General features: G+C 46.0%; 2 protein-coding genes across 8 annotated transcripts in view; one reads left to right on the top strand and one right to left on the bottom strand.

The window, feature by feature from the left end:
• The first annotated feature begins 902 nt into the window (after positions 1 to 902).
• Positions 903 to 26533, top strand: STX6 (syntaxin 6). Of its 4 annotated transcripts, none has more exons than XM_082229122.1 (8): positions 903 to 1048; positions 4175 to 4344; positions 4892 to 4986; positions 5401 to 5463; positions 6413 to 6535; positions 8338 to 8444; positions 9338 to 9432; positions 25918 to 26533. In XM_082229122.1, exons 1-8 carry the CDS (start codon positions 1014 to 1016, stop codon positions 25971 to 25973), a joined length of 744 nt encoding a protein of 247 aa, XP_082085248.1. In that variant the 5' UTR covers positions 903 to 1013; the 3' UTR covers positions 25974 to 26533. The 4 variants fall into 4 exon arrangements, with proteins under 4 accessions (XP_082085248.1, XP_082085246.1, XP_082085249.1 ...); XM_082229120.1 differs by lacking the exon at positions 25918 to 26533 and adding an exon at positions 21870 to 22481; XM_082229123.1 differs by lacking the exon at positions 25918 to 26533 and adding an exon at positions 9897 to 10030.
• KIAA1614 overlaps positions 22933 to 26549 on the bottom strand; it is a 42317-nt gene continuing 38700 nt past the window's right edge. For all 4 annotated transcript variants that reach the window (XM_082229019.1, XM_082229020.1, XM_082229022.1 and 1 more), the window contains one exon: positions 22933 to 24955. In XM_082229019.1, the coding sequence (XP_082085145.1) occupies positions 24762 to 24955 (194 nt within the window). In that variant the 3' untranslated portion in view covers positions 22933 to 24761. The remainder of the gene's footprint in view (positions 24956 to 26549) is intronic.

Below are 26549 nucleotides of genomic sequence, written 5' to 3'. Positions count from 1 at the left end.
AGGTCAGCACCTGAGGTTGGCAGGGTTCAATTCTGTCCCCCATGCTGTTTAACATCTACATGAAACTGAGCATGTAGTCAGCAATATGCTGATGACACACAGCTCTCCTTCTTTACATCTGCCGGTGAAGCAGTGGATGTGCTGAACCAATGTCTTGTTTTGGACTGGATGAGACCCAACAAACCGAAGCTCAGTCCAGAAAAGATGGAGGAGACTCTTGAGAGTCCCATGGACTGCAAGATGATCAAACCTCTCCATTCTGAAGGAAATCAGCCCTGAGTGCTCACTGGAAGGGCAGATCCTGAAGCTGAGGCTCCAATACTTTGGCCACCTCATGAGAAGAGAAGACTCCCTGGAAAAGACCCTGATGTTGGGAAAGATGGAGGGCACAAGGAGAAGGGGACGACAGAGGACGAGATGGTTGGACAGTGTTCTTGAAGCTACCAGCATGAGTTTGACCAAACTGCGGGAGGCAGTGGAAGACAGGAGTGCCTGGCGTGCTCTGGTCCATGGGGTCACGAAGAGTCGGACACGACTAAACGACTAAACAGCAACAAGCAGGTTCACGGGGACCTGCTGCATTGCAAAGGATGCTCTGGCCGAGGCACCGAGGACCACAAGCCCCGCCCCTCCCCTCCCTCCCTCCTCCTCCCTCCCTTTCAGAAAGGGGCGGGTCTTCCTTCGGCTCCCGCTTCACGTGACTGGAGGCCTCCGCCTTCCTTCCTCCAATGGGGAACCTTCCATTCTCTCCGGCCGCGGCCCCGTGCTTGGAGAAAGAGAGGGCGGGGAGTCACGTGAGCAGAGCGAGCCTATAGCCGAGCGGGCTGGCGGCTGTTGGGCGGGAAAGAAGGGAGGCGGTGGGGGAAGGGCAGAGGCTGCCTCTGAGGGGAGAAGCAGCGGCGGCGCCGACCCTCAGCAGCAGCCGCCTCCGCCTCCGCCGCCGCCTGAGGGACCCGGCGGGCTGGCCTGGGCGAGGCGCGGGACGGACGGGGCGGGCCGCTGCGCGCGGAGCCATGTCCATGGAGGACCCCTTCTTCGTGGTGAAAGGGTGAGTGGGCGCCGAGGAGGGCAGGCCTCTCTCTCTCGCTCCTCCAGGCCTCGCTCTCCCCGGGGTGGTCGACGCCTGCGCCCGGCAGGCTCCCGGGGACTCCGCGGCCCACACGAGGAACCAGGGCCGGAGGCGGCGCCGAGACGTGGAGAGCGGCGCTCTGGCGGTCGGATCCTGCCGCTCTCCTCCCCGCGAAGGGGCAGCTGCGAGGGGCGGACAGCTTTAACTGATAAATGATAATTCATCAATAAGCATCGTTATATTAGCTGCTACTACTACTATTACAGTTATTATTATTATTATTATTATTTAACAGCAGCAGCAGTAATAATAATAATAAGCATCATTATATAAACAAAAACAATTATTATTTGACAACAGCAGCTGTAATAAGAAGCATCATTATATAACCAAAACAATTATTTAACAACAGCAGTAATAAGCAGCAGCAGTATATAAACAAAAACAATTATTTAACAACAGCAGTAATAATAAGAAGCATCATTATATAACCAAAATAATTATTATTTGACAACAGTAATAAGAAGCATCATTATATAACCAAAACAATTATTTAAAAACAGTAATAATAAGCAGCAGTATATAAACAAAAACAATTATTTAACAACAGCAGTAATAATAAGCAGAGGTATATAAACAAAAACTATTATTTGACTGCAGCACTAATAATTTGCATCATTATATAAACAGAACTATTATTTAACAACAGTAATAATAAGCATCAGTATATAAACAAAAATATTATTTAACAACATCAGTAATAAGAATAAGCATTGTATTAACAACAGTAGTTGTTATTACTGTTATTATTTCACAACAACAATAGTCACGCTGCTACTAATGACTGGGCTGCCATATTTCGAGGGGCAAAAAAGAGGACGCATTTGCCGACTTCGACTTTCACCATGGATCCCTTTGTCAACATTTTACATACCCAGGAAAGAAAGAGGACATATGGCAACCCTAATTGGTGGCCTGATCGAGTAGGGCTCTTAACTGTGCTGTGAGGACAGGGTTCTGGTCTTGGATGTATGTTGCCTTGGGACTGATAGATTTAACAGATAATGATAGCAGTAATGACAGTGTTAATAATGATAATGGTAATACTACTACTAGTAATAATAATAATAATAATAATAATAATGACCTTCTTCCTGATGGTTTGCTGCCTGCCTTGGTTCAGGAAGGGTTGCCCGGGTCTGGGTCCTGAGGGGGACATGGACAGCACTGACACATTTTTTAGTACTGCATTTGTTCCCATTTTCCCCCGCCCATTGTGCGTTCATTCATAGCCTTTTGGTTATAGCCCTCAGGAATGCACCCATCATTTTATGAGCATTTTGCTGACCCATGGGCATTTATGAGACTAAAGACTGAAACAGGGTTGCTGATACTCTGTCATTTTTCGTGTCCATCACGTTTTTTGAAAGATCATCATGTTCAATGAAGGAGATTAAAGTTTTTCATGATGATCTTAATTCTCAGCCTATCATTAGAATATGGATTTGATGGTCACAAGAGTCTCACACATTAGCATCTGGGTTCCCCGAGTTTCCAGCAAGCATATTTTTCCTTCTTCAGAACTAGCTGTGTGAAAGATGGATATAAGTTGAAACGATGACTCTACAAAGCAAATTATAATGACAAGGTTATGCATTCTTTGAAAGCTTGACATTCAGGGGTTTTAAGGACAGAATCAAAAGTCTCTTTCAATTGAACAAAACTTGACAAGCTAATGATTGCCTAGAGATGTTTGTTAAATTTGTAGGTAAATGGAGGGACACACAATTGTTTGTGGCAGAAGGATGAGGATAAGTTCATGAATGGCAAACTCCCTATTTAGTGAAAATGTTGTTCTAGAAAGTTAAACATGGAAATTAGCATTGTTGAGCAATTGTGAATCTTTCCAACATAGTTTGTCCACAGTTAGATCTGAAGTGTCATTGACATGTTACCTGAAATGAAAGTCCTCCACCCCTCACTCACCCTAACCCTGCCTTTCAACTAATTGCTTTTAGATGTTTTTAATTGTAATTGTTGTTAGAATGTTTTAACTGCTTTAGAGTGTTTTTTTGTTTCTTTGTTTTTTGGTGTATCTGTTTGTCACCCTGGGATCCTTTGGGAAGAAGAGCAGGATTTAAATAAATAATTTCAACTTGCTGGATATTGGTGCATTTGACTCCTGTAGGTGATGGTTGAAAGTTTAGGTCAGAATGAATTTCCCTTCAAGTACACCTCTTAAATCCACTTTGAAAGCTTGTCTAGCATGAGCAAAGAGGCAAGAACAGTGCACAAGTTCTATACTGGGAGCCATGTAGGAAGAGCATTTCCAAATATAGAGAACTGGATTAACAGGGACTAGAATTGATAGCTAACTAGAGGTGAAATATGTTTGGCTTTTACCATTTTCAGAAAATTAAGGATTCAAGAAAGAACGTTGTAAAGTGACGTTTGTAATATTTCTCTTCTAATTGAGGAGAGAGCATTGATATCTCTGAACTGTATTGAATAGTCTAAACGTTGACTATAATGGTAAGCTGACCAGAAAAGTCTTCAGAAAGTATGTTAGTGAAAAGCATGCTAAAGACCCAGAAACAAGTTAAGTCATCCAGGTCAGTGATTTATTTTCCTAATGCTTACATTGCTGATTTGTACACTGCACATCTATTGCTTTGCATAGTACAGAGGTGGGAAGGTATCTCTCCACTGCACATAGAAAGGTAGCTTTTGATAGACATAAAGGTTCAACTACCCTATCTTGCTGTCTTCCCATAGCTGTTGCAAAAAAATTCACAATTTGGACCTGCAACCACAATTATCTTCTGTAGAAAATCTTCTGTAGATATGCACACAGATTTCTCTTGCATGTGAGAAACATCAGGCTGGGGAGGTAGTATATGACCTGGCTCATATTTGTTGCATACATACATCAGTATTTTCAAGGGGAGGCATCAAATGATTTCTATTTTAATATAGGCAAATAAGAACATTGTTCTATAAGCGCAGATGATCAGCAGTTGTAAGTTGACGTCTGTATATAAATAATTATGAGGCCACCAAGCAAGTTTTAATGTTCTATTTTGTTCATTTTTCCTTCACTTCCAGGGAAGTTCAGAAGGCGGTGAATACTGCACAGGGGCTGTTCCAGAGATGGACAGAACTCCTGCAAGATCCATCCACCGCTACAAGAGAAGAAATAGACTGGACCACTAATGAACTGAGGAACAACCTAAGGAGCATTGAGTGGGATCTTGAAGACTTAGATGAAACTATTAATATCCTTTGGGTTTTCAGATGTATAAATACAGAAACCTACATTGTACTTACCCAGATGATTTTGGCACAAAGTTACTCAGTTCAACAAATAAGCAAGTTTTGCTGAAACCAGAAACTTAATTCTTCTCACACCACAAATTATTCTTTACAGTGTGTGTTCATGTTTGTTCTCCCATATCCTATCATTTAAGATAAGAAAGCATTATTAGAGGCAAAATCCTTTATTAGCTATAATATCTACTCAAATGGCATCAAAATTGTTCAAATTTTAATTCTGAGTATATTAAGTAAAAGTTTTTCAGTCCAAAGGCCCTCCAAGGGGTGTACAAGAATATAATTTTCTTTTATCAAAAAACCGAATCTGTTGTTAAAAGATGACATATACGCTCAGCACATATCCTGAAAAATGTTTCTAGAATGCATTCCTCCTTTTTTTTCCCTTTGTGTAGAAAAAGTAATTGATTTTCAAACGCCGCATTAAGAATAGCTATATGTTATGGAGGAACTGTATTTCAAATATAGTTTCCTTTACTGACTATTCCCAACGCATTGTTGAAGCAAACCCTCGAAAATTCAACCTTGATGCAACAGAGCTAGGAGTAAGAAAAGCCTTCATCACAAGCACACGACAGGTGGTCAGGGTAAGGTGTTTGGCTTTCCTAAGTCTGAGGAGAAATCACAGCTTTTTGTGTCTTAAAAGTGTTTAGTACGCTTGGTTGGAGCAAGGCAGGTCATAAGGGCCACTTACAGAGCAATCCTTCTCATCCAATTGTATTTAGGATTGTAGCTTTCATCTTCTAATGTTAGCTAACATTACAAACAGACTTGCACTAATAAAATGTTATACTTTAAAATAAATATCCAGGCATTGAGAAGCTCTTAACAGCTGTTATTGTGGGTAGATGACTTTTTGTTTGTTTGTTTTTGTTTTTGTTTTGTAAAAGAAAAACCCACTGCCCAGTATACAATAGAGCATCTTTATTTTAAAAGTTAGCATGTCTAACTTATGCTAACATCAGAATAAAATTCTTATTCTTTATTTCTTTACTAAACAGGATATGAAGGATCAAATGTCAAACACTTCTGTTCAAGCACTGGCTGAAAGGAAAAACAGGCAGGTCAGTATTGCTGCTAGATTGCCTTCGGGCTTGACTGCAGAATTTGTGAGATATGGCTGGGCCATTTGTATTAGGTATGAGCATTTAAAGATTGTGCATTGATGATGCTTCATAAAGAAGCCCCATGTTTCAGAGCGTGGCTTACATCCTTGCTCAGAAAGGTGCAATGAGCCTGCAAAAAATAGGAGAACATTTTCTTTTGTCCTGCCTGTTTGAACTACCAAACTTTGTTCACACGTGTGGGAAGGAGGAGTTTGTTTTCCTTATGTCAATCTTCCCCAATGAAGCAAATGCAGCAGTTGCCTACAGATAATTGTAACTCTTGCTTCCCAGAAATGGCCATAGTTTTGTATTTTGTAGGATAGATAGGAGCGGGTCTGGGACAGCTTACTCTCCTTTCTCCTCTGCCACAGAGGGGGCAAGGTGATGGTAAGTCAGTCCCCAGAGTCTCTCTTGCACTTACTGACCATGATGGTGGTGGGTTGAAGCCCCCGTCCTCTCCTCAGAATTTAAAACAAACAAACAGAAGACTTCAAAGCGTCATGTGAAATTCTGCTGTGGCAGGAAATCTTAACCACATCTTCTGTTGGGAGCTCCCCTGTGGAGCTTGTCCTAGTAGGGCACCAACCACAAGGCCACACTTGCCATTGAATAATTAGGAGCACATTTTAAGGCTACTGGTTGTTCCTTTGCAGTTGTGGCTTTACCTGCTGTTCTTAACGTAGGAAAAGTCAGCTTTCATAGCAATCTGTTTGAAAATCAAAAGACAGTGAAAGAAGAACAGCATGTCAGGTGCACAGCATTCAAAAGAGAAATGCCCTGACACATTGCTTGACCCTTTTTTAAAAGTCTGGTTCTGGGAATGTGTTGTGATCTGACTGAGTTGTGAGATTTTTTCTTTATACGCAGAAACGGCTCACCTGTTTTCCCTTTGTTCACTGATGTGCAGGTCCTTCTGGGAGAAAGTGGAACTCATGGCTGGAGTTCTGGGGCTGACAAGTACGGCCGCTTGGATCACGAAATGCAGTCGGTAAATTCCCACTTCATTGAGGAGCAGCAAGCACAGCAACAGGTAGAATGTTTCCTATGGACAGCTTCGTCTGGATAGATGCCTTTGCGTGTGTGTGTGTGTGTGTGTGTGCGTGCATGCGTGCGTGCAAGCAAGCAAGCAAGCAATCAGAGACAGACAGCCACTGACGTTGGAGGATTTCCAGAGAAGCTTTGGCCTCAGGACTGATGTGTTCTCTAGGACACACAGGCACAACTTTTCATAGCTCAGTTAAGGAACCGGGATGAAGAGGGAAGGAGTAGAGGAAAGTAGGTGACAGAGGGAAACTCCTGCAGTCCTTTAGGAGATGGATTCATGGGGTGACACTGAATAAAAAGTGACCACTAACCTCTTCCATCTGTTTTGTTGTCTGTGCTCTGGCAGCCTCTAAGTTAGATTAATGTGGTGGGTGGGGTTGTTGGGTTGCTTTTGTTTTGTTATCTATTTTATGTTCTCATTTTGTATTTTTATGTTGTGAAACGCCTTGCGATCTTCAGGGGAAGGATGGTACACAAATTTAACAAAATAGAATAAAATTAATAACGTTGCTAAAGACCAAGCTTACAGCAGAGTTATTATACACCTTCCTGAAAAACACTGGTAATTTACACCCAGTTCAAATAAACACATATTAAAAGGTAAAGGACCCCTGACAATTAAGTCCAGTCGCAGACAACTCTGGGGTTATGGCGCTCATCTCGCTTTACAGGCCAAGGGAGCAGGCGTATGTCCGCAGACAGTTTTTCCAGGTCATGGGGCCAGCACAACTAAGCCACTTCTGGCGAACCAGAGCAGCACATGGAAACACTGTTTACCTTCCCGCCGGAGCGGTACCTATTTATATACTTGCACTTTGGGGGGTGCTTTCGAACTGCTAGGTTGGTAGGAGCTGGGACCAAGCAATGGGAGCTCACCCCGTCACAGGGATTCAAACCGCCAACCTTCTGATCAGCAAGCCCAAGAGGCTCAGTGGTTTAGACCACAGCGCCACCCGTGACCACATATTACTGAGAGTCAAAGCAGACGATGCTCAAATGCAAACAAAGGAATCCAGTCTTCCTCTGAGCATGCATAGTTTAATATTGAGGTATCAGTACCTTTCAGAAAGGGAGACGTTCTGGAAAGGGAGTTTGGGACATGAAACTGGGAGCAGACTTTCTGGCTGGAAGTTCTGTACTTTTTCTTTAAAGGTAGTCCTTAGAGCCCTTAATAAGGGACGCGGGTGGCTCTGTGGGTTAAACCACAGAGCCTAGGGCTTGCCGATCAGAAGGTCGGCGGTTCGAATCCCCGCGATGGGGTGAGCTCCTGTTGCTCAGTCCCTGCTCCTGCCAACTTAGCAGTTCGAAAGCGCATCAAAGTGCAAGTAGATAAATAGGTACCGCTTCGGCAGGAAGGTAAACAGCGTTTCCATGTGCTGCTCTGGTTCGCCAGAAGCGGCTTAGTCATGCTGGCCACATGACCCGGAAGCTGTACGCCGGCTCCCTCGGCCAATAAAGCGAGATGAGCGCCGCAACCCCAGAGTCGGTCACGACTGGACCTAATGGTCATGGGTCCCTTTACCTTTACCTACAGCCCTTAATGTTAGTTCTTAGAGCAGCCTTTCCCAGCCTTCGGAAATTTAGGACTACATCTCTCATTACCCCTGACTGTTGTCTATGCTGTCTGGGGCTGGTGGGAGCTGTACTCCACCTGGAAGGCTTCTCTAGATGCTCAAGAAATTAAGATTGGATGGGTAGGGAGGTGCTATTAGCACTTTAGGCTGCCAATTGCAGTTGCATATCATGAGTCTTAACTACATAAATCCCCTCCTCTTTTCTGGGTACCAGTTAATCATTGAACAGCAGGATGAACAGTTGGAGCTGGTCTCTGGCAGCATTGGTGTATTAAAGAATATGTCCCAGCGTATTGGAGGAGAGCTAGATGAACAAGCAGTGTGAGTATTTGAATATAACATGTTGCTAGCCACTGTGTAGAATAAAGCACTAAATGAGATGAGCTTTTGGTCGCATCCACCAGGGCTTTTTTAAGTACAGTACTCAGCCAGCACCAAAAGCAATGTGAGGAATTCAGTATAGTGCTATGGCAGTTATTTCGTCAGTCCAAGCATTTCAGCTTGTCAAACAGAACAATCTTTTCTCTCCTCCCCTCATGTCCTGTTCAGTGAGAGGGGGTGTTGTTTCTCCTGACATCCAGCCCCAAACAAGTTTGGGGTGTGTACGGCGGGCTGTGAGGAAGAATCCCCGTTTTGCCAAGTGGAAGTCCTTGTGTGGGTTTCTGCTAGCATGACTCAAATTAGTTGAATTCAGCCCTCCAAAATATTCTAGGCCAAGATCCACCAGATTGTCTGGCATTTATCAAGAATATTGACTTTTTCAGTCCTGTTTATTTTCCTGTTATGTGGCAGGTATCAGGACATAAGATATATTTCTTCTGTTCGACCTGCAGTACTATATGCTAAACCTTGGAAGGCAATGTCACCTTGGCTTGTGTTTCACCTTTAACCTAAGCTTTTGATTATAATAGTGAAGTGTAGAATGAACAGTCAGAGAGACTCAACTATGTTTGGGGAGGAGGCATGTGGAAATGAGCCTGCGCAGAAGATACTGGAGCATGGGCAGGTTGGGAATGGGCATTCCTCCAGTTATTTGGGTCCCAAGTTGTTTGGGTCTTCTGCAACTCCGTTAAAGACAAAGCAAAACCAAAAACCTTGGTGGCTCCCACCTTATAACTATTTCCCCATGTAGTTGCCAGATTTTTGTAACAAACTCTTCTATGCTAAATTAAAAGCTTAGTCTGAGGTACCCTGCTCTCTTCTTGTGGTTCTAGCATGTTGGATGACTTTTCTCATGAGCTGGACAGCACTCAGACACGACTAGATAACGTTATGAAGAAACTTGCAAAAGTGTCCCATATGACCAGTGGTAAGTAGCCTGAAGTGGAAATGGCTGGTGTTAAAATGTTAAGTCGTCTGTTATTGCAGGGGGCTCAACTAGGACATCACCACTCATGAGCAAGAATCGTTTTAAGCTGATACAGGTAGGTGCCAGACCTTGTTTCTTCTGCTGGTGCCATCCAAGCAGACTACTTGTCCCAGACCTGTAATGGTTGGAATTCTAAGGCAGCTGGTATAGGCCTGAGCTACTCTGGAAACATCTTTCTTTCTTTCTTTCTTTCTTTCTTTCTTTCTTTCTTTCTTTCCTTCCTTCCTTCCTTCCTTCCTTCCTTCCTTCCTTCCTTCCTTCCTTCCTCAGCCACTCTGGGCGGCTTCCAACAAAAGATTAAAAATACATTAAAAACAGCAGCACAGCACTGCATTTAGAAGAAAGCAGGTGCTATATCAAATCCATTTTAGTGTATACGATGCAGAGTAATTGTTTGTTTCCAGGGACGCATGCAACATGATAGACATACTCTTCATTCCCAATCTTGTGAAATGCCAACTGTTCACTATCCCTGAGTGTCTTTAGCTGGAGACTGAAGAGAAAAGGCTTTAGAAACCTGTGCTTGGAAAAAAAACAACAGGAAAAAAGAAACCTGTGCTCAGGTAGTTTGACTTGTGTGTCGACCGCTAAGGAGCTTCACAATCCTTTATATCATTTCTATTTTGTGTGTTTTACAGTGGTTGCATATTCAATAACTAAACTTCAGAGATATTTGAATGGTTTGAGGTTTCCAGCTGCTACCTGATTCCCAGAGTGTGGAGTAAAATTGTGTCCTGCTTTTCCTGCTGCAAGTTTTAGAAACTAGATGCAGCTCTGTTTATGTGGAAGCATTTACTTTGGGGAATTGCTTTTCCAGCTGCACCTGTAGGCACAATATGAACACAGCTTCTTGAAATTCTTACTGCACACATTTCCAAGCTTCTCTATTTGTTCCTCTTGTTGAGGGATACTAAGAGCAGCAGCTCAGCTGCCATATGCCAGGCCCTTCTGGGATCTTAGTCTTGGAAAGGGATTATGGACCAACACCAGAGAGAAGGAGGGAATGCATTGTGAATCACGGAGTTTGCCTACCAAGGAGCCTATCGTTTGTTACATGAATTCTCCCGACATCTGATCGAACTGTTCCAAATACAGCCGTTTCTTTAAAAAGACATATAACAAAACCATGTCTTCTCTTGCTGCTGGCTTTTCTCGCCTCACTTAGGCTCCTAGCACTGTAGCACATGGAAAGCTTCTTTCATGGCAGCAGAGAACTAATCCGTATGTGTTCTATTGCAGATCGGCGACAGTGGTGTGCAATTATCATTCTCTTCGCTATCCTGCTGGTGGTGCTTATTCTGTTTCTTGTGCTGTGATGGACTGGCACGTCGATACTTTTCCTAGCTTCCTTCTTGATGAAATAATCAGATAACTCTTTCTGCCCAGAGAGAATTCCCATAATAGAAAAAGGATGCTCTTCTGTGAATGGAACACTGGTGACATGACTCACTCGCTCTCTCATGGTTCTTCTGCCTATCCGCATCAACTTTCTTGAGGTGCAAAAATGGAAGACTAACAAATGCCCAAACTCTGCTGTCACTGGAAGCGAAGCTTTTGGACATTGCTGTTTTTCTGTACTCCTCTGTAAGAGAGGTGGTTCAGCATGGAAGAAACCAATATCTGGCCCCATCTCCATCCTGCCGCAGGTATGAGCCTTTTCCAGGAAGCACTCCAGACTCCTTTCTTCCGCTTGTCAAAACAGAATTCTTGGCAATGTTAAACCAGCATGTGCACTCACAGAGAGACATGTCTTGCAGGAAAGCATTCCTTCATGGGCCAGCTACACAGCACTGCCCTGGAAATAAGTGTGGGTCCTCAGTAGGAGAAAAGGGGCAGTAAATGCAGGGACTAAATTCACACTACAAGCATTTTCCGTTTCTCCCCTGGAACAGGAGTTCACAGTTAACTGCCATGTGTAAAGAGCTGTGTGCCACACTGTTGAAATGCTGAATTACAAAAAAAGTACACACCTGAGCCTTTAAAACAAAAAAATCATGCAAGGTGTGCGAAAACGGTGGGCCCTGAATGTTGAAAATAAACCTAAGATTAATCTTGGCACATATTGAAAGCAGGGCCATTGCTAGTCCTGTTGCTCTAATCTGGGTTGGTGATGCTGATTTCGGCATTTCATTCAGTGAGGCAGACTTGGCTCTAGCACGTTAGTATGAATCTTGAGCAAACCTACTGTTGGAGTTTGAACTATAACCAGACTGCAGGGTCTGACCCCCCCAGGCAGCTAGAGCTCGAATCCCAATTCTGAGAGCTTTAAACTCAGTTTTAGTGCACTGCAAAGTGGAAACGCTTTAAAGCGTACTGTAGCTAAAATCTTGCCTTTTTTTGTGTGAGAGAAAGTTTTGGCTTTGAAAGTAAGCCTTCTGAAAATAGCAACTTACCAGGAGGGGTTCTGCTCCTTTTTTGTTTCTGCTGCTTTTTATTAACAGCTGCCTCTAATGACTGACTGGCAGATCTAACATTTAAATAACAGTTAAAGGAGAAGAAAAATGGGTTCTGCTCGGTTAGGGCTTCATTCTGTCCTGTTACGCATTTCTCTCCTTCTTCATCTTTTTTCTTTCTTAAACCTTTTGATGTGTGAATAATTTCAATGATGATGTCTTTGCTAAACTGACTTTTTATGGGGGATGTCTGGAAACTGGACAATAGTTTCCCCAATGATTCTACCAGATTTTGAGGGTGTGTGTGGTTTCCATCCCCCTCATGGTTCACTCAAGATGGAAACCTTGATTCCCCCCCCCCAATGTCCTGCTGGGTGTAGTCTGCTTGCACAGCTGGGATCAGTTTAGGCCCCCTCCTTTTCATCTCTTCCTGAAGCTGCTGGTTGACAGGCATGTGAAGGAGCCAGGCAGCTGCAGTTTCTGCCCCAAGTCACATCTCCCCCCCCCCCCCGCCGCCGCCAATACATCCTTGCTCTGGGCCTTTCCCCCTGGACTCCGAACCCCTGGACTCCCTTCCGTTCTGACTTGTTTACACATTTAGGGAGGGAATCAGAAGTTGAAGGAGTCAAACCTCAGCAAAGCCAAACAGCGCTGCCTCCACAGCCTTTCAACCAGAAGAGTGATCGCATAAAAGGAGAAGCAGAAATAGTAACCTCTGGTGAGTGGAGTTTACACTCCCCTGGAGAGAAACTGTGATCTATGAGATACGCCAAGAGGGTATGTGGCTGAAACAGCCAGCATTTCCTCCTCTGGATGGATAAGCAGAGGCAGGCTCCTTGAGAGCTTATGGGTGTTATTCCAGGAAAATATCATTAACAGATGACAAGCTTAAAAGAAGCACTACCAGGTCCGTCCATCCCCTGCAATACACAGCCAGAGCAGAGCAGCGGCAGTGAGCTCGGGCCTTTTTCTAGTTCATGCCAGCAGCAGGGAAGTTGAGCAGGCCTAGCTGATGCCCCATAGGCCCTAAGCCCATGCCCTAGAAGCTTTTGCAAAGTGTTGGGGTTCCCTGGGAGATGTGGAGAGGTCTATAGGAACACAGCAAGCTGCCTTGGTCAGATCATTGGGCTACCTGGCTCAGTAATAAAAACACTGACTGAAGAAGAAGAGCAGAGTTTGGATTTGATATCCCGCTTTATCACTACCCGAAGGAGTCTCAAAGCGGCTAACAATCTCCTTTTCCCTTCCTCCCCCACCACAAACACTCTGTGAGGTGAGTGGGGCTGAGAGACTTCAGAGAAGTGTGACTAGCCCAAGGTCACCCAGCAGCTGCATGTGGAGCAGGAGGGAATCGAACCCAGTTCACCAGATTACGAGTCCACCGCTCTTAACCACTACACGACACTGGTAGCAGCTTCCCAGTATTTCAGAGAAAGGCCTTTCGCTGCCCTTCTTAGAGACTGAATCTGGGACCTTCTGCATGCAAAGCGCCTGCTCTACTGTTGAGCTCCAGCCCCTCCCGGAGGGGTTACCTGAAGGTAGAAAGTTCATAAGCAAGCCTCTCCATCCATGAGGGTGAGGTCAGGCACCTTACTCCCAATTGTGCTCATGGTGCAGAAAACCTACTTTTATTTATTTTACCCATAAACAGAAATGGCTGGAAGCTTGACAGTTCTCTTGGCACTAAAACACAAAACTACCGTTTACTTAACAGTTGGAGATAACAGTTTAAACCTTCAGATAAAAAGCTGGTTCAGGAGTGAGAGTTGTGCACATATTTCCACACTCTACGGCAAACAGCTTTTAAGTTTAAGCTCTGAACTTTTGAATGGACTGCCTATACGCCACCTTTTTTATAAGAGTGTTAATACTGCAATGCTCCCTGAGCTACATATATATATTCACCAAAGAGGCGAAGTATTGAACTAACAAAAGTCTGCTGCTCTGAATGCACCCCTTTCAATGGCTGACTCCTCAGTACGGCGGTAACAAAGGAAGCTTTTGTATATGGGGACAACCCTGGGGTGGCTGCCCCTTCAGAACAAGCGAAGCTTTTGTTTTGGACTACATTCCATGAAACAACTAATTTTAGACATGAGGTTAGAAGTCTTTTGAAAATTGCTTTCAGAAACAAAACGGTGCCTCTTACCACCACCACCACGAGGAAGGAAAAAGCTTCAGGTGTTTCCAGCACCGTGAGTACAACAAGTTGATCATCCAGATGACAAGAGAGTACTGACCCACCCAACCCTTCCACATGAAGCTGCTATTTTTAATTTCCTGCTCAGTTTTGTATGTGCCTTATTGAGAACTTAAAACAGTATATTCCTAATGGGATGAAGCCTGTAAGATAATTGAACTGAGGATGCTTTAGAAGGGAGACATTGATTGTCCAAATAGTGCACTGAGCCACCCAGATGTGACCGGGGAGAAGAGTTACTGGGGCCCGAGAGAGAATTTTAAAATGTCTGGATCTCGTAACCTCTGGACCTGCTTGCTGCCTACCAGGCTCCCCTTTATGTCTGCCCTGGGGGTGATTGGATCACTCTGACACTGCAGAGATGTCCTTTCATTGTTTTAAGATTAGTTCAGGAAAAGCACTCCTCTGCTCTTCACAGTTTGGAAACGCCTGAAGCCTTGGTTCCTATCAAGCAGGTACATTCCAGGTGGTTCGAGCAACTCAGTCGCTCAGATTTTGCTGACATGCTTGGGCACAGCCAGCGGGCTGCGTGTGACAACAAGCCAGCCGTGGACAGACAGCTGCCTCCTTGGTGTCCCTCCCCGCCCCCCTTTTTCTGACGCTGTCATCTTTACTCATCCAAAACACTGCTCCATTGTTCACTTATTTTAGATGTATCCAGGCACTCCAGCAGCCATAGCCCTATATGCAAACTACAAGTGGGCAGCAGCTGCTACTTATTTTGGAGTGTGTGTGGGGGGGGTGGTTGGTTCCTTTGGCTCACTTCCCTGATAGCTGCAGAGCAAACATGTTCACAGCCATACTGGAGAACGCTCAGTGTTTCATGGTGAAACATGTTGAATGCTGCTTAAGTCAAATTGCTATTTTCCCTTCGGCTGCTTTTTTGTTATAATCCACTTCATCAAGGCCTTGGAAAATGGGGCGGGGGGAGGAGAGCAGAGCTCACCCTATACTGGTCAATGGAAACGGACCAGAAGTCAGTTATGGGTGGGGTGGGTGTAGGGAGAAGAGGAGAGGAGAATTCTGCCCCTCTGCCAGGCTCTGGGTGCAGCTCCACCTACATGGGAATGGCGTAGGAAAGGCAAAACGGCACAGACTAAAGGAGCTTGTGCCATTTAGGAGGATGACGAGCTGCAATGGAGGAAAGGCTTTGTGTATTTTCAGAGGTCATCTAAAGGAGGAAGTATGGCAGGTGCAGCTTTAGCAGCTTCCAAAATTTCCCCAGGAGCTGGTGTTACCATGGCCAACAGCGTGAGCAGCAAATTGGGAAGTCTCCATTGCAGAACTTGCCCTCAGCCTGGAGGTGCCCTCAAGTAAGCCATAGTCTTGGCCAGACTCCTGCCTTCCAGAGTTTGGAGGCTGTAAAGAAAAGAACTCTTCTTCCTCCCTACCCGCCTTACCTAGCGTTGCGGGCTCAAATCTTCCTTTTTCTCTCTAAAAAAGGGAGGTCCACTATTTATACGTTTTTAAGAACTGGTGTTTTAATCTATTTCCTGTGCAGGTTTTCTGGGAGTAGAGTATTTGGGCATTCATGCACCATTCCATTTAACCATTCTGTAGAAAATTTTAATTGGGCATGGTGCTTACGGATGTGCTTTTGCACCTAGCTTTTGTTCCCACTCGGACTGAATAACTTACTTTGGGCCTGCTATAAAAGGGAGAAACCAACCACAAAGGGGGTGGGGGCGAAACAGCCATTTTGCTTGCAACAAGATACAAATCAAAAAAGAATATGTGTGTGTGTCTCTTCTGTTTGAAGGTGGGCTCTCAGCACCAAAGATGGTGCTATATAAAGAAATAATCTTTGACGATGGCCTGTCTGCATCGCTTGGGTATCGGGTTCTGAAACTGGTTAGCAGGGAATTCAAACACGGAAAAACATTTGCAGATAACCTTTAAAATGCACTGTGAAGATAATCTGTGGCCAACATTTCCAGTGAGGAAAACCTGTGGGTGGCAAGATAATAACAGGACCTTAGTATAAATTCTCAGGTGAAAACATCCAGGCAGGGGGACTGAGTTTAGCAGTTACAGCTAAATTAAATAGTGCAATCCTGAAATGTCGTCGCCTGCTGTTTCCTGTTCTTGCTGTTGGAATCATGTGATGTGTGTGTTTGTATATATATGTATATCTAAAAGATCTTGCCGCAGTATTAAAAGAAGATGATTGACTTACCACCTGTAGACTTTCAATTGTGTTTCAGCTGGTGGCAGTTTTAAAGTTGTTGAGATTTATTTATTTTTTTAATTTATTTTGTCTCAAGTCTAAGCACTTAACAGGGCAGATGTCAAACATTCATACTGGCCCTGTTGATACCTATGCTTCATAGACTCACGGGAGCATAGAACTGTAGAGTTGGAAGGGACTCTCAAAGACATCTAGTCCAACTCTGCAATGCAGGAATCTCAACTACAGCATCCATGGCTGGGCAGAAGGATTCACATCCAAACATTTGCAGGTAGTACATTTCAGCATTCACCTTCCCGTGTCATTTCGAAGCCACCAGCTTTTGTAGTTGCCTTTGCCCCCTAAGGACACCTTCCATTTGCCTCCCCTGCACGCATTAGAAGTGAACCCAAGGACACAGTACCCACAGAGCTGCAACAGACCCACAGAAACGTATGCCTCTCTTTCGGATTAACAACCAAGTCTCTCAAGTAAGGCAGGGCTAGTGTGGTTCGCCAATGAGCTGGAACTACCGCTGGGGCAGGAGAGGAGAAGCTGTGAGTAAATATTTGGGAAGGGGTGCTGCTGAAGGGAGCTCAGTCCCTAGGATATGGCGCCTATGATCTGGGATAGCTTAGCTGGTAGAGCATGAGACTAATCTCAGGGTTATGAGCTTGAGCCCTGTTGGCAAAAGATTCCTGCATTGCGGTGGGTTGGACTAGATGACCCCAGTGGTCCTTCTAACTCTAAAATTCTATAATTCCATAAACCAGGGAAATCTAGGGAATCTTTGCTAATCCCACCCACATTCCCCGCCCCCCCCCAGTGACACTTCTGCAGACCTCCGTGCTCACCTGTGCTTGCCCTATGCACCCTCCCTCCTTGGGCTCCATCCCTGTTTGCCCTCAGCCACCTGAGTTCACTATCAGAGGGAAGGATATACCCAAGAGGGAGCCTCTCAAACCTTCCCACCCTTCAGGGACAACTGAAAGAGAGGCAGCCCTGCCCTCGCATCCCCCAGAATTTCCTCAAAGGGCGGTTGCAAACAGCCACCCGCTCTCCAGGGCAGCAGGAGACAAAAGCAAGATGCCATTCAAACGAAGAGGAGTGGGAGGCTGTTTTGTTCTAGTTCACAGGCTCCTTCCTCCAAAGAAAAGCGCCACAAGAAGCCAAGAGAGCTCTTCCCTCCTCCTCCTCCTCCTCCTCCTCTTCTTCAGGGAACAGCCAGCCAGGCAATCTGTCCAGACACCCTGGAGTCATTAGCATTGGAATATGCGTTTCTGAAGGCAAACAGAGAACAAAAAAGCTGAAGTTACTCATCCAGGGAGCAGGAGCAGCCCTGGAAAGAAGGGGGGGGGGTGAGAGGCAGCTGGAAGAGCCAAGGCAAAGCTGGAACCGGGCAGGTGGCTTCTTGGTTTGGCTGCCAGCCCAGAATTGTTTGGCACAGAGCCTTGTTTGCTCCTGCGCCCTCCTGATCTCTGCTGTGTGTCAATGGAAGCCATGGGCAATTGGAGCAAGGCTCCCCTCCCTCCTTCCTTCCCTGCTGTCAAGCCCTGGCTGGCTGTGGAAAAAGCCCGCAAAAGCAGGCAGCCTTCCAGGAAAGAGGGAGCAGCACCTCTGGTGGGGTGCCAGCCATGTGATGCGCTGCGGGAAATAGGGCGGTGGGGAGGATTCAGGGGGTCTCTTGCTCCTGGGGGAGCAGCAGCCCTGATCCCCTCGCCCGGCCTGGTGGCAGGGCAAACGGACAGAAATCTCTTGCAGCCTTTCGTCTCGCTAGCAAAAGCTCATCCCAAATGACAGAGCCATCCTCTGCCCAGAACTTATTTTTTTTATTTCATTTATTTACAAGCCTGTATCCCACCTTTCCTTTCAGGAGCCTGAGGTGGTGTATAGGGCTCTTTCCCTTTCTTTATATTGTCACAGATCTAGGGCAAATTACTTTTCAATCTTCGTTCTCTTGGATGCTGGCAGTTTATCTCCGCTTTAAAAAACGCACACACGCAGTCTCTTGGCACACAAAACACAAGTCGTAGCAGAACACTTGAAAAAATTATTTTCTTTTAAAAGGACTTGCCCAATGCCACTATAGGCATACATTGTGGGCTGGAAGATACCAAAGGAAGCAAGCTTCACAAGCCTATTGGGGCTGCAGCAATTTTCCTTCTTGGCATTTACAGTTAAGTACTTCGGGTTAAGTACTTGATTCGTTCTGGAGGTCCGTTCTTAACCTGAAACTGTTCTTAACCTGAAGCACCACTTTACCTAATGGGGCCTCCCGCCTCTCACCGTCGCGCAATTTCTGTTCTCATCCTGAAGCAAAGTTCTTAACCCAAGGTAATATTTCTGGGTTAGCGGAGTCTGTAACCTGAAGCGTATGTAGCCTGAAGCGTATGTAACCCGAGGTACCACTGTATGTCATGCGGCTGTACTCCTACAGCACGGCAAACGCTGAGAGGCATTTGAGCTTATTCTGACACGGAGATCACGCGTGGCTGCCAAAGCAAGTGGAAATTGTCCATTAAGCGAGTCCAGACCCATTTGGAAAGAACCAATCACATGTAGCAGTTCTCGAACTCTCTTGCTAGCGTGCTGCAATCAATTACAAAGGTTCCAAACACCCATCCCAAAAGAGGTGGCCGGCTGAATTTCTGAGAACGATTCACTGATTTTGGGAAGGAACTGCCCACTGTCTCTCTGCATGCGTCACTGCTCTAGGTTGACCTGTTTCGAATCATAATTCACGCCCAGACCATGCAGAAACAGCAGAATGGGTATCTCTGAGGGTAGGTGGTGTGGCGGGTACAAGCTCGTAGCTCACCCTTACATCGTTAGTACAAAAATATCTCCAAAGACATCTTAAAGGCCTCTGATGATGAGCCCATTTGCCTCCCAATCCAAGGATGGCCTCCATCCATGTTGGAAAGGCAGCAAGACTGGCAGTCATTATAACCCACTGGCAGAGGAAGAATGAACAACCATGGCTCATCTCATTAAGAAATGAACAGTGATGTCCTCTTTGCCTAGACACTATTTGCTTGGTTGCTTTTGCAACCAAGTAGGGGCCACTGGGGCCTCAAATTTCAGCAGCACCCTGCGCGATGTCAAAATTCTCTTGTGCTCCATTTTAAATCATAGCTGCGGCCGAAACGATCATACTCCCCAAAATTTGCTCCTTAGCTGTCAAGTGCTCACCCTTGAATCTGCTGATAGCCACAAAGCCTTATGTGCTCTAAAGGATGCACATGTGCACTGGATTGTGTGTGCGCATGAGAGATCATTTGCAGAGGGTGATTTGCCATATGTAAAAGGGGTAGGACAGAGTCTCAGTGTAAGGTTTGGTTCCAGCAGTGCTGTAACGGGGGTGGGGGGGGGCTGGCTAGCCAAGGTTGTTTGCCCTGGGCGAAGCCTCCCGGGGGGGGTGCCATTGAGGCTGTGCGTGCGCAAATGTGCATTGGGTGTGTGTGTCAGACTGGGTCTTTGACCCACGTGAAATAAAGCCTAGTTTAACCCCTGGGTTCCACTGTAGGTGAATCCTTTTCTCTCCCCCCCCCAACTTGCCATAAGTAATTTAAGGCCCTGCTGGCTCCAGAGAAAAGCAGCTGGCCTTTGGGTACCTTTGGCATAGGAACGCTTTGCAGAAGCAGGAGGTGCAACTCCCAGGAGCCTTGCTGGGTCCAGGCAGGGGATCCATTGACTAAAGCATGGGTAGGCAAACTAAGGCCCGGGGGCTGGATCCGGCCCAATCGCCTTCTAAATCTGGCCTGCGGATGGTCGGGGAATCAGCGTGTTTTTACATGAGTAGAATGTGTCCTTTTATTTAAAATGCATCTCTGGGTTATTTGTGGGGCATAGGAATTCATTCATCCCCCCCCAAAAAAAAAATACAGTCCGGCCCCCCACAAGGTCTGAGGGACAGTGGACTGGCCCCCTGCTGAAAAAGTTTGCTGACCCCTGGACTAAAGGGTCAACACAACCATGGTTCTCAGGTCAAGTCCCTTTCAGACCTAACAATTATGAGCCAAATCATTTCTTGGATTTGGGTGGAACTCTTGCAAGAATCACTGCAATGCAGCGGGTAGTTTTCCAAAAATTGTTTTCCTATATGCCATTGTTTTAACTGCTTACATTTGTTCAAGGAAGTTTTTAATGGTTGATGTTTTCTTGTGTTTTTGATATTTTGTTGGGAGCCGACCAGAGTAGCTGGGGGAACTCAGTTAGATGGGCAGTATATAACTAGGGTTGCCATGTGTCTTCTTTTTCCAGGACACACTCTTTTTCAGGGGGGAATTTTCTGCCCAGGTAGATTTTTTAAATTTGCCAAAACGTCTCTGCTATACTTTCTGGATGAGACATGGACATAACTGGCAGCTGAAGAATTGCTTTCCTCTTCTCTTCTCCTGCTCCCCTCAGCAATATATCACAGCTTCTATAGCATACATATAGTAAAGGTAAAAGGACTCCTGACCATTAGGTCCAGTCGCGGACGACTCTGGGGTTGTAGCGCTCATCTCGCTTTATTGGCCGAGGGAGCTGGTGTACAGCTTCCGGGTCATGTGGCCAGCATGACTAAGCCGTTTCTGGTGAACCAGAGCAGCGCACGGAAACGCCGTTTACCTATTTATCTGCTTGCATTTTGAAGTGCTTTTGAACTGCTACGTTGGCAGGAGCAGGGACCGAGCAACGGGAGCTCACCCCGTTGCGGGGATTCAAACTGCTGACCTTCTGATCGGCAAGCCCTAGGCTCAGTGGTTTAACCCACAGCACCACTCGCGTCCCTATACATATAGTAGGGGTATTTAAAATGAGAGCCGTCATAGCGGCCTCTTTTTTGCTCTTCAAAATATGGCAACCCTAAAATAAATAATAATATTAATAATGTTGTTGTTGTTGTTGTTGTTAGTGTTACTATTGCAAATTGCTTCAGGGTGCCGCATGGGAAGCAATTCATAAATTAAATGAATGAATGAATGAATAGCACCTGTGCATCTGTGTGATCTGTAGTGAGACAGCACTCTGCCAGGTTTTCAGATTGTAACCCAGAACACCCAGTCCAAACAAAACGCTTCTAGCATCTGTTAGCAAAAACCTAAGGAAAAGGCAAACGGGGGGTTAATATTGGGCTGCCTTCATGGTCCTTTTTCAGGAAAGAAGCTTCTGGAAGCCCGGCTGTCCATCTGGCAGCAGCATCCTTCTGATGGTGATCTCTTGCCTGCTTCAGCGAACAATTAACATTTCAGTCGAAGGGCAATATTGCCATTTGTCAGACAAAGGGGAGACCTAGCAAAGCCTGCAGTGGTGGGAATAGTCATTTGTTATTCAATACACAACTAAGGTCTCATCCAAACTTCTTTTTGTGTCCAAGCAGGGGAAAGCACTGGGACCAAAAAAAAACAATATTCAGGCACAGAGATGCATGAGCCCTAAGTGGTTACAGCAAAAACTGATGGCCTCACTAATAAAACTGTGCCACAAGAGCTATAGGTGCCCCACCCTTTTATGAGTCAGTGTAGTGCAATGATGAGGATTATCTATGACTGGCGAGATTTAGGTTCAAATCCCACTCCCCCTTGGGCCAGCCAATATCTCTCAGTCTAACTTACGACATTTGTTTGTTGAGGGTTACAACTGCAAGGAAGGAGGGACAAGAACCATGCAACGCCACCTTCAGCTCCTCGGAGGAAAAGCCAGGAAATAAACTGCAAATCTTCGACTCCCTTGACAACGGCTTACCTGCTTGAAATGATCCGTTTGTACTGAACAGCTAAGCCCAGAGTTCATCTGGCACACCAAGCGGGAGCTTCTAGAGAAGCCATCAAGAGGCGTTTTTTCTTCTGCAAGTTGTAGGGGATATGACTGGGCTCTGGTCTTCCCCAAGTCCATCAGCCTGACAAAACACCAGCAGAACATGGCATGTGGCTTGCAGCGTGTCTCCTCCATGCTCACCTCTTGCAGCTCTGAGTTCCAATGAGCCCAGCATAGTGCAACAGACGGCGATGCAACACACACCTGCTGTAGGCTTCGGTCCTTTCCCCAAAGATGCTTGCCACTGGTGCTGGGTGGAGAGCCTGGATTGAAAGCTGCTCTGCAGGCTTCCCTGTACTCAGCTGTTCTTCCCATTGAGCTGATCTGAACTTCAGAAAACTTTAGTGGCTGTAGAAATGTGCAATTGGAGCTCCCATAGTGGGTGCCATTTCTTTCTGGAGCCCTGCTTGTTTCTTAAAAAAACCACACACCCAAAGTTCAAGAAACGCAAAGCAGCATTATGGCTAGCCTACCCCACAGAAGATAAAAAAGGATTACAGTGGTGCCCCGCAAGACGAATGCCTCGCAAGACGGAAAACTCGCTAAACGAAAGAGTTTTCTGTTTTGGAGGTGCTTCGCAAAACGAATTTCCTATGGGCTTGCTTCGCAAGACGACAATGTCTTGCGAGTTCCTGCTGGTTTTTTCCCCTTCCCCCCCTTTTTCTAAGCCGCTAAGCCGCTTATCAGCTGATCCGATCAGCAGATAAGCCGCTAATAGCGCTAATCCGCTAATCCTTCAATGGGCTTGCTTCGCAAGACGAAAAAACCGCTAGACGAAGAGAATCACAGAACGGATTCTTTTCGTCTTGCGAGGCACCACTGTATGTCGATTTGCAAAACCGCTCTTTCATCAGCGACTGAAGAACAAGAGCACCAAGTTCTCTCAAAAAATAATTTAATCAGAGAAATACAGTAAAACAAGGTAGAGAGTCTTTCCAGCACGGTCGAGAGCAGCCCATGGGAGTGCTCACAACAGTCGTAAGAGAATCCTCTCCTGTCACAATCAGCTCTTGGCTGCAAGGCTCTGGGGTGAAGCTGGTATTTGGGGCTAGTAGGAAAGCAAAATGGTTTCAACACACACAACAAGAGGGCACATCTTCTTCGCCCTGGCAGCAAATTCAGACCTTCGCCTCCTTAGGGTGCAGCCAACTCCGGGCTGTGCCATTTCAGACATGAAAGTGGGGGTCATCACAGAACTGAACAAAAATTTTCCTTCATGTAGAAGACTAGCATGCTAGTTGTTGTTTTTTAGCACGCTAGTTTTCTAACATGCAGGGATTTCCTCTGTATGGAGGAACATTAAATCAAGTGAGCCCCCAGCCTCAAACTGTAATGGTACAGCTCAGACACAAGTTCACCATGCCATGAGAGCTAGGACATTGTCATAGGCTGAAAATGAAGGGGGTAGGAACATGAGGGCCAGGTTAGCTTTTTTAGAGTTGGATAGGGCTGCCTAGTGACTACTGAGGAAGAATTCCCCCAAGTACAGAACAATACAGGCCACTGGAATCTGCAGGGGCCTCAAATCCTTGATTCTGGCCTGCTTGTAAGAAGAAAACCAAGGCCACCCACCCTTTTTGCTTCCCAGACTGCGAATGTGTGGCTGCTGCTGACGATAGCAGGACTCAGCTCTTGCTGCTGCCACAGTTTGGGGACATGTACACCACCAACATGAAGCAATTTCAAACCTGTTGTGAATCTCTAAAGAACCCAGATGTTTTGCAAGGGTGCCGAGGGCTCTCTGGTAAAGACGTCAAGCCCCTTTAAAGAACAAGTTCTACAATCCCTTCTGTAAAGAAACTTAGAAATTACAGTTTGCAAGGGCAGGTGAAGATTCTTCAACAGGGACCCTGAGCTCCCCAACAGGACAACTGATGCGCAGATCTCAATGCGATTTACATTTTTGGTGTAAGATGCTTGTTAACAGCACAGAGGGAGATTTGGAGTCTGCCCAAGGCAAGCTACAACCTCCTATAAGGGCTACATGCTATTTCACATAGGGATGCCGTTTCCATAGCTATCCAAAACAGATTCACTGGATTCTCAACTCCTGGACACTTCCTGAGGTGAATATTTGTTGGCAGTGTGGCTGGCTGTGTGCACGCTATACATTTAAAGCACATGACTTTCGCCAAAGAATACCTGTAGCTTGTTAAGTGTTGGGAATTGTAGTTCTGTGAAGGGTAAATTACAGTTCCTGATTTTTGTCCGCGCTTTTCTTCAAAGCACTGAACAAATGCACAATATGAAGAGGTGGAGCAAAACTCATAAACAAGGTCAAATTGTGCCTTAAATATCTCCTAGGGGCCTTTTAAGCTTAGCGTATCAATTTGAGACAACCCAGCCCCCTTCAAACTTTATAGAGGAAACATGGGTGCATTTGGAAAGGAGGAGAAGGCAACGCCTGTCACTTCACCCCGCAGCTCAGGGTCCCAATACTCCCAGCTAATTCTTGTTCCTTGGTTGCAGAGGGGCGGCTGGGGGAGGGAAGAGAGAGACCCATATCTTTGCATAAATTAAACATTCAGCGCACGCACTGGCTTGCATTGCAGCATCATCCAGAGGGCTGGCGGTGTCACAGCCAACATTCAAGTCAGAAAGGCATTAGTACAGAGGTTTGAGCTGGGCTCTGCTCCAAGTCTCAGGCAGGCCCAGTAGGCACGAGAGGCTCCTTTGCACTGTGCAGGGAAAGCGTTGCACTTCTTTGCTACCGCCGGACGGGCCTCTGCCTCAGCACTCTAACCGAGAGGGTGTCTGCCCACAAGAGGAGTTCATTGATCTGGGCCAGGCCCAGCCCAGCAACCTTGGCACCGTTCACCTCCAGGATTTCGTCCCCAACTCCGAGGAGTCCAGCATACAGCTTAGCTGTGCTGGCATCTGCCATCTCCTGGACGTAGATGCCTGCCGGGAAAACAAAATGAAAATAACTTTAAAAAGCAACCAGCGCTATTCATGCACGCAGTTTCAGTTCCAAAGCAACGAAATCACTCCCTCTCCATCCTTTTCTTGGTCTCAATGGATCCTGGTTTGAGCATATGAAATGGTCCCCCCTTAGCCAGAGATTTTGGGGATGGAAGAGTCTTGATGTCACATTCCTAAGCAAGATGTTACTACTCAGTGAAGAGGCACAGTGGCCAGCTGCTACTGTTCATGTGGCATGTGCCATCTCTCAACCCAAGACCCCCAGCAAATTGGATCCTGCGTCTTACCTCCTGTGCCATCGGTGGTCTGTTCCCAAGGCAAGACTGGCAGACTGAACTCTGGGTTTCAAGAGTACCATCTAGACTGCGGCACCAGCCTACTCAACTCAAATGAGCAATCGTGCCTCACCAAGTCCTATAAGGCCCTTTGAGCTTGCTCCTGAGCTTGAGGATTTTGCTCCCTCCCTTAGATTTTGACTCCTGCCTGGCTTTGACTCAACACCTGTTTCAGGCTCACTTGGGCTGATAGCCAGATCTTCTGCTCTTGCTCTTCTGACTGCCTGAAGCCTGGCGAGACATGTGCACACCTGCTCATCGATGCACATGCAAGATGAACTGCTACCCTTGTAAGAATGATTCTCTGCACACAATGTTTTAGTAAATCCTCCTTGCGGCAGCCAATCTGGAGGTTCCTTAAACTCCATTGTCCATCTGGCTGCACATCACGGCGCAGAAGAGATGCCAACAGCAGTGGATCAAGGTGCTGAAACCCCAATTCCAAGTTTCCACTGAAGCACCGTGCACCAACTGGACTGCGTACAGGCATCAAGGGGTTGTAGCTCCTCGGCTGAGCTCTCTCCTCGCATCTCTCATCAGGAATGTGTCTACATGCCCTTCAGTAATGCCTCCGCTATGTCTGCTCGCGTGTCTCTCTTCACACAGACAGCTCAGGATGGATTGGGAATGAGACACCGTGGAACCTGAGCAGTAATTCTTAAACTAAGGAAGTTGCTGGTGGTGAGACTCCTGCCTTGACATGTCCTCTGCCTCCCCCTCCTGCTTTTGGAAAGGACTGCTGATGCATTAAGGCAGTCTTTTTATGTAGTGCAAGAAGATCTCAAATCCCATCTATGCTAAAACTCACATGCATTAAGCATCCTTGAAGCTATCTGAGACCCAGGAAGAGGAGTGGGAGAGGATTTTATGATGCTCTTCCCTCCTACTAAAGGCTAGGTTGCCAGGGTAACGGGGGACATCCGAGACCTAAAACGGTCAAAAGGCCTAGGCACTTCTGGTCACCCCTAAGGTGACAGCAGGGGAAGTGGAGAGCAGGAAGACACCATATGTGTTTTCTGTCTCATGACCTGTAACCTTTCCTGACGTATGTGAAGATGTATCATGACCCTTCGTTTGCTGCGTTTGAACGACTATATAAGCTTTAGTTCTGAAGTGCCTTGGGGCAGACCTTCTAAACTGGCATGGTGTGTTGAGCTCTGCCCTATTGCAATAGCTATAATAAACACTAGGTCCCTAAATCCGGATGCTGGACTTGAAAACAGTTTCTTTGGTTGTGT

This window comes from Podarcis vaucheri (assembly GCF_965113315.1).
Source record: "Podarcis vaucheri genome assembly, chromosome: 6".
NCBI classification, from domain to species: Eukaryota; Metazoa; Chordata; class Lepidosauria; order Squamata; family Lacertidae; genus Podarcis; species Podarcis vaucheri.
Note: the sequence above shows the minus strand (reverse complement) of the source record. Positions and strands in the feature narration are given on the sequence as shown.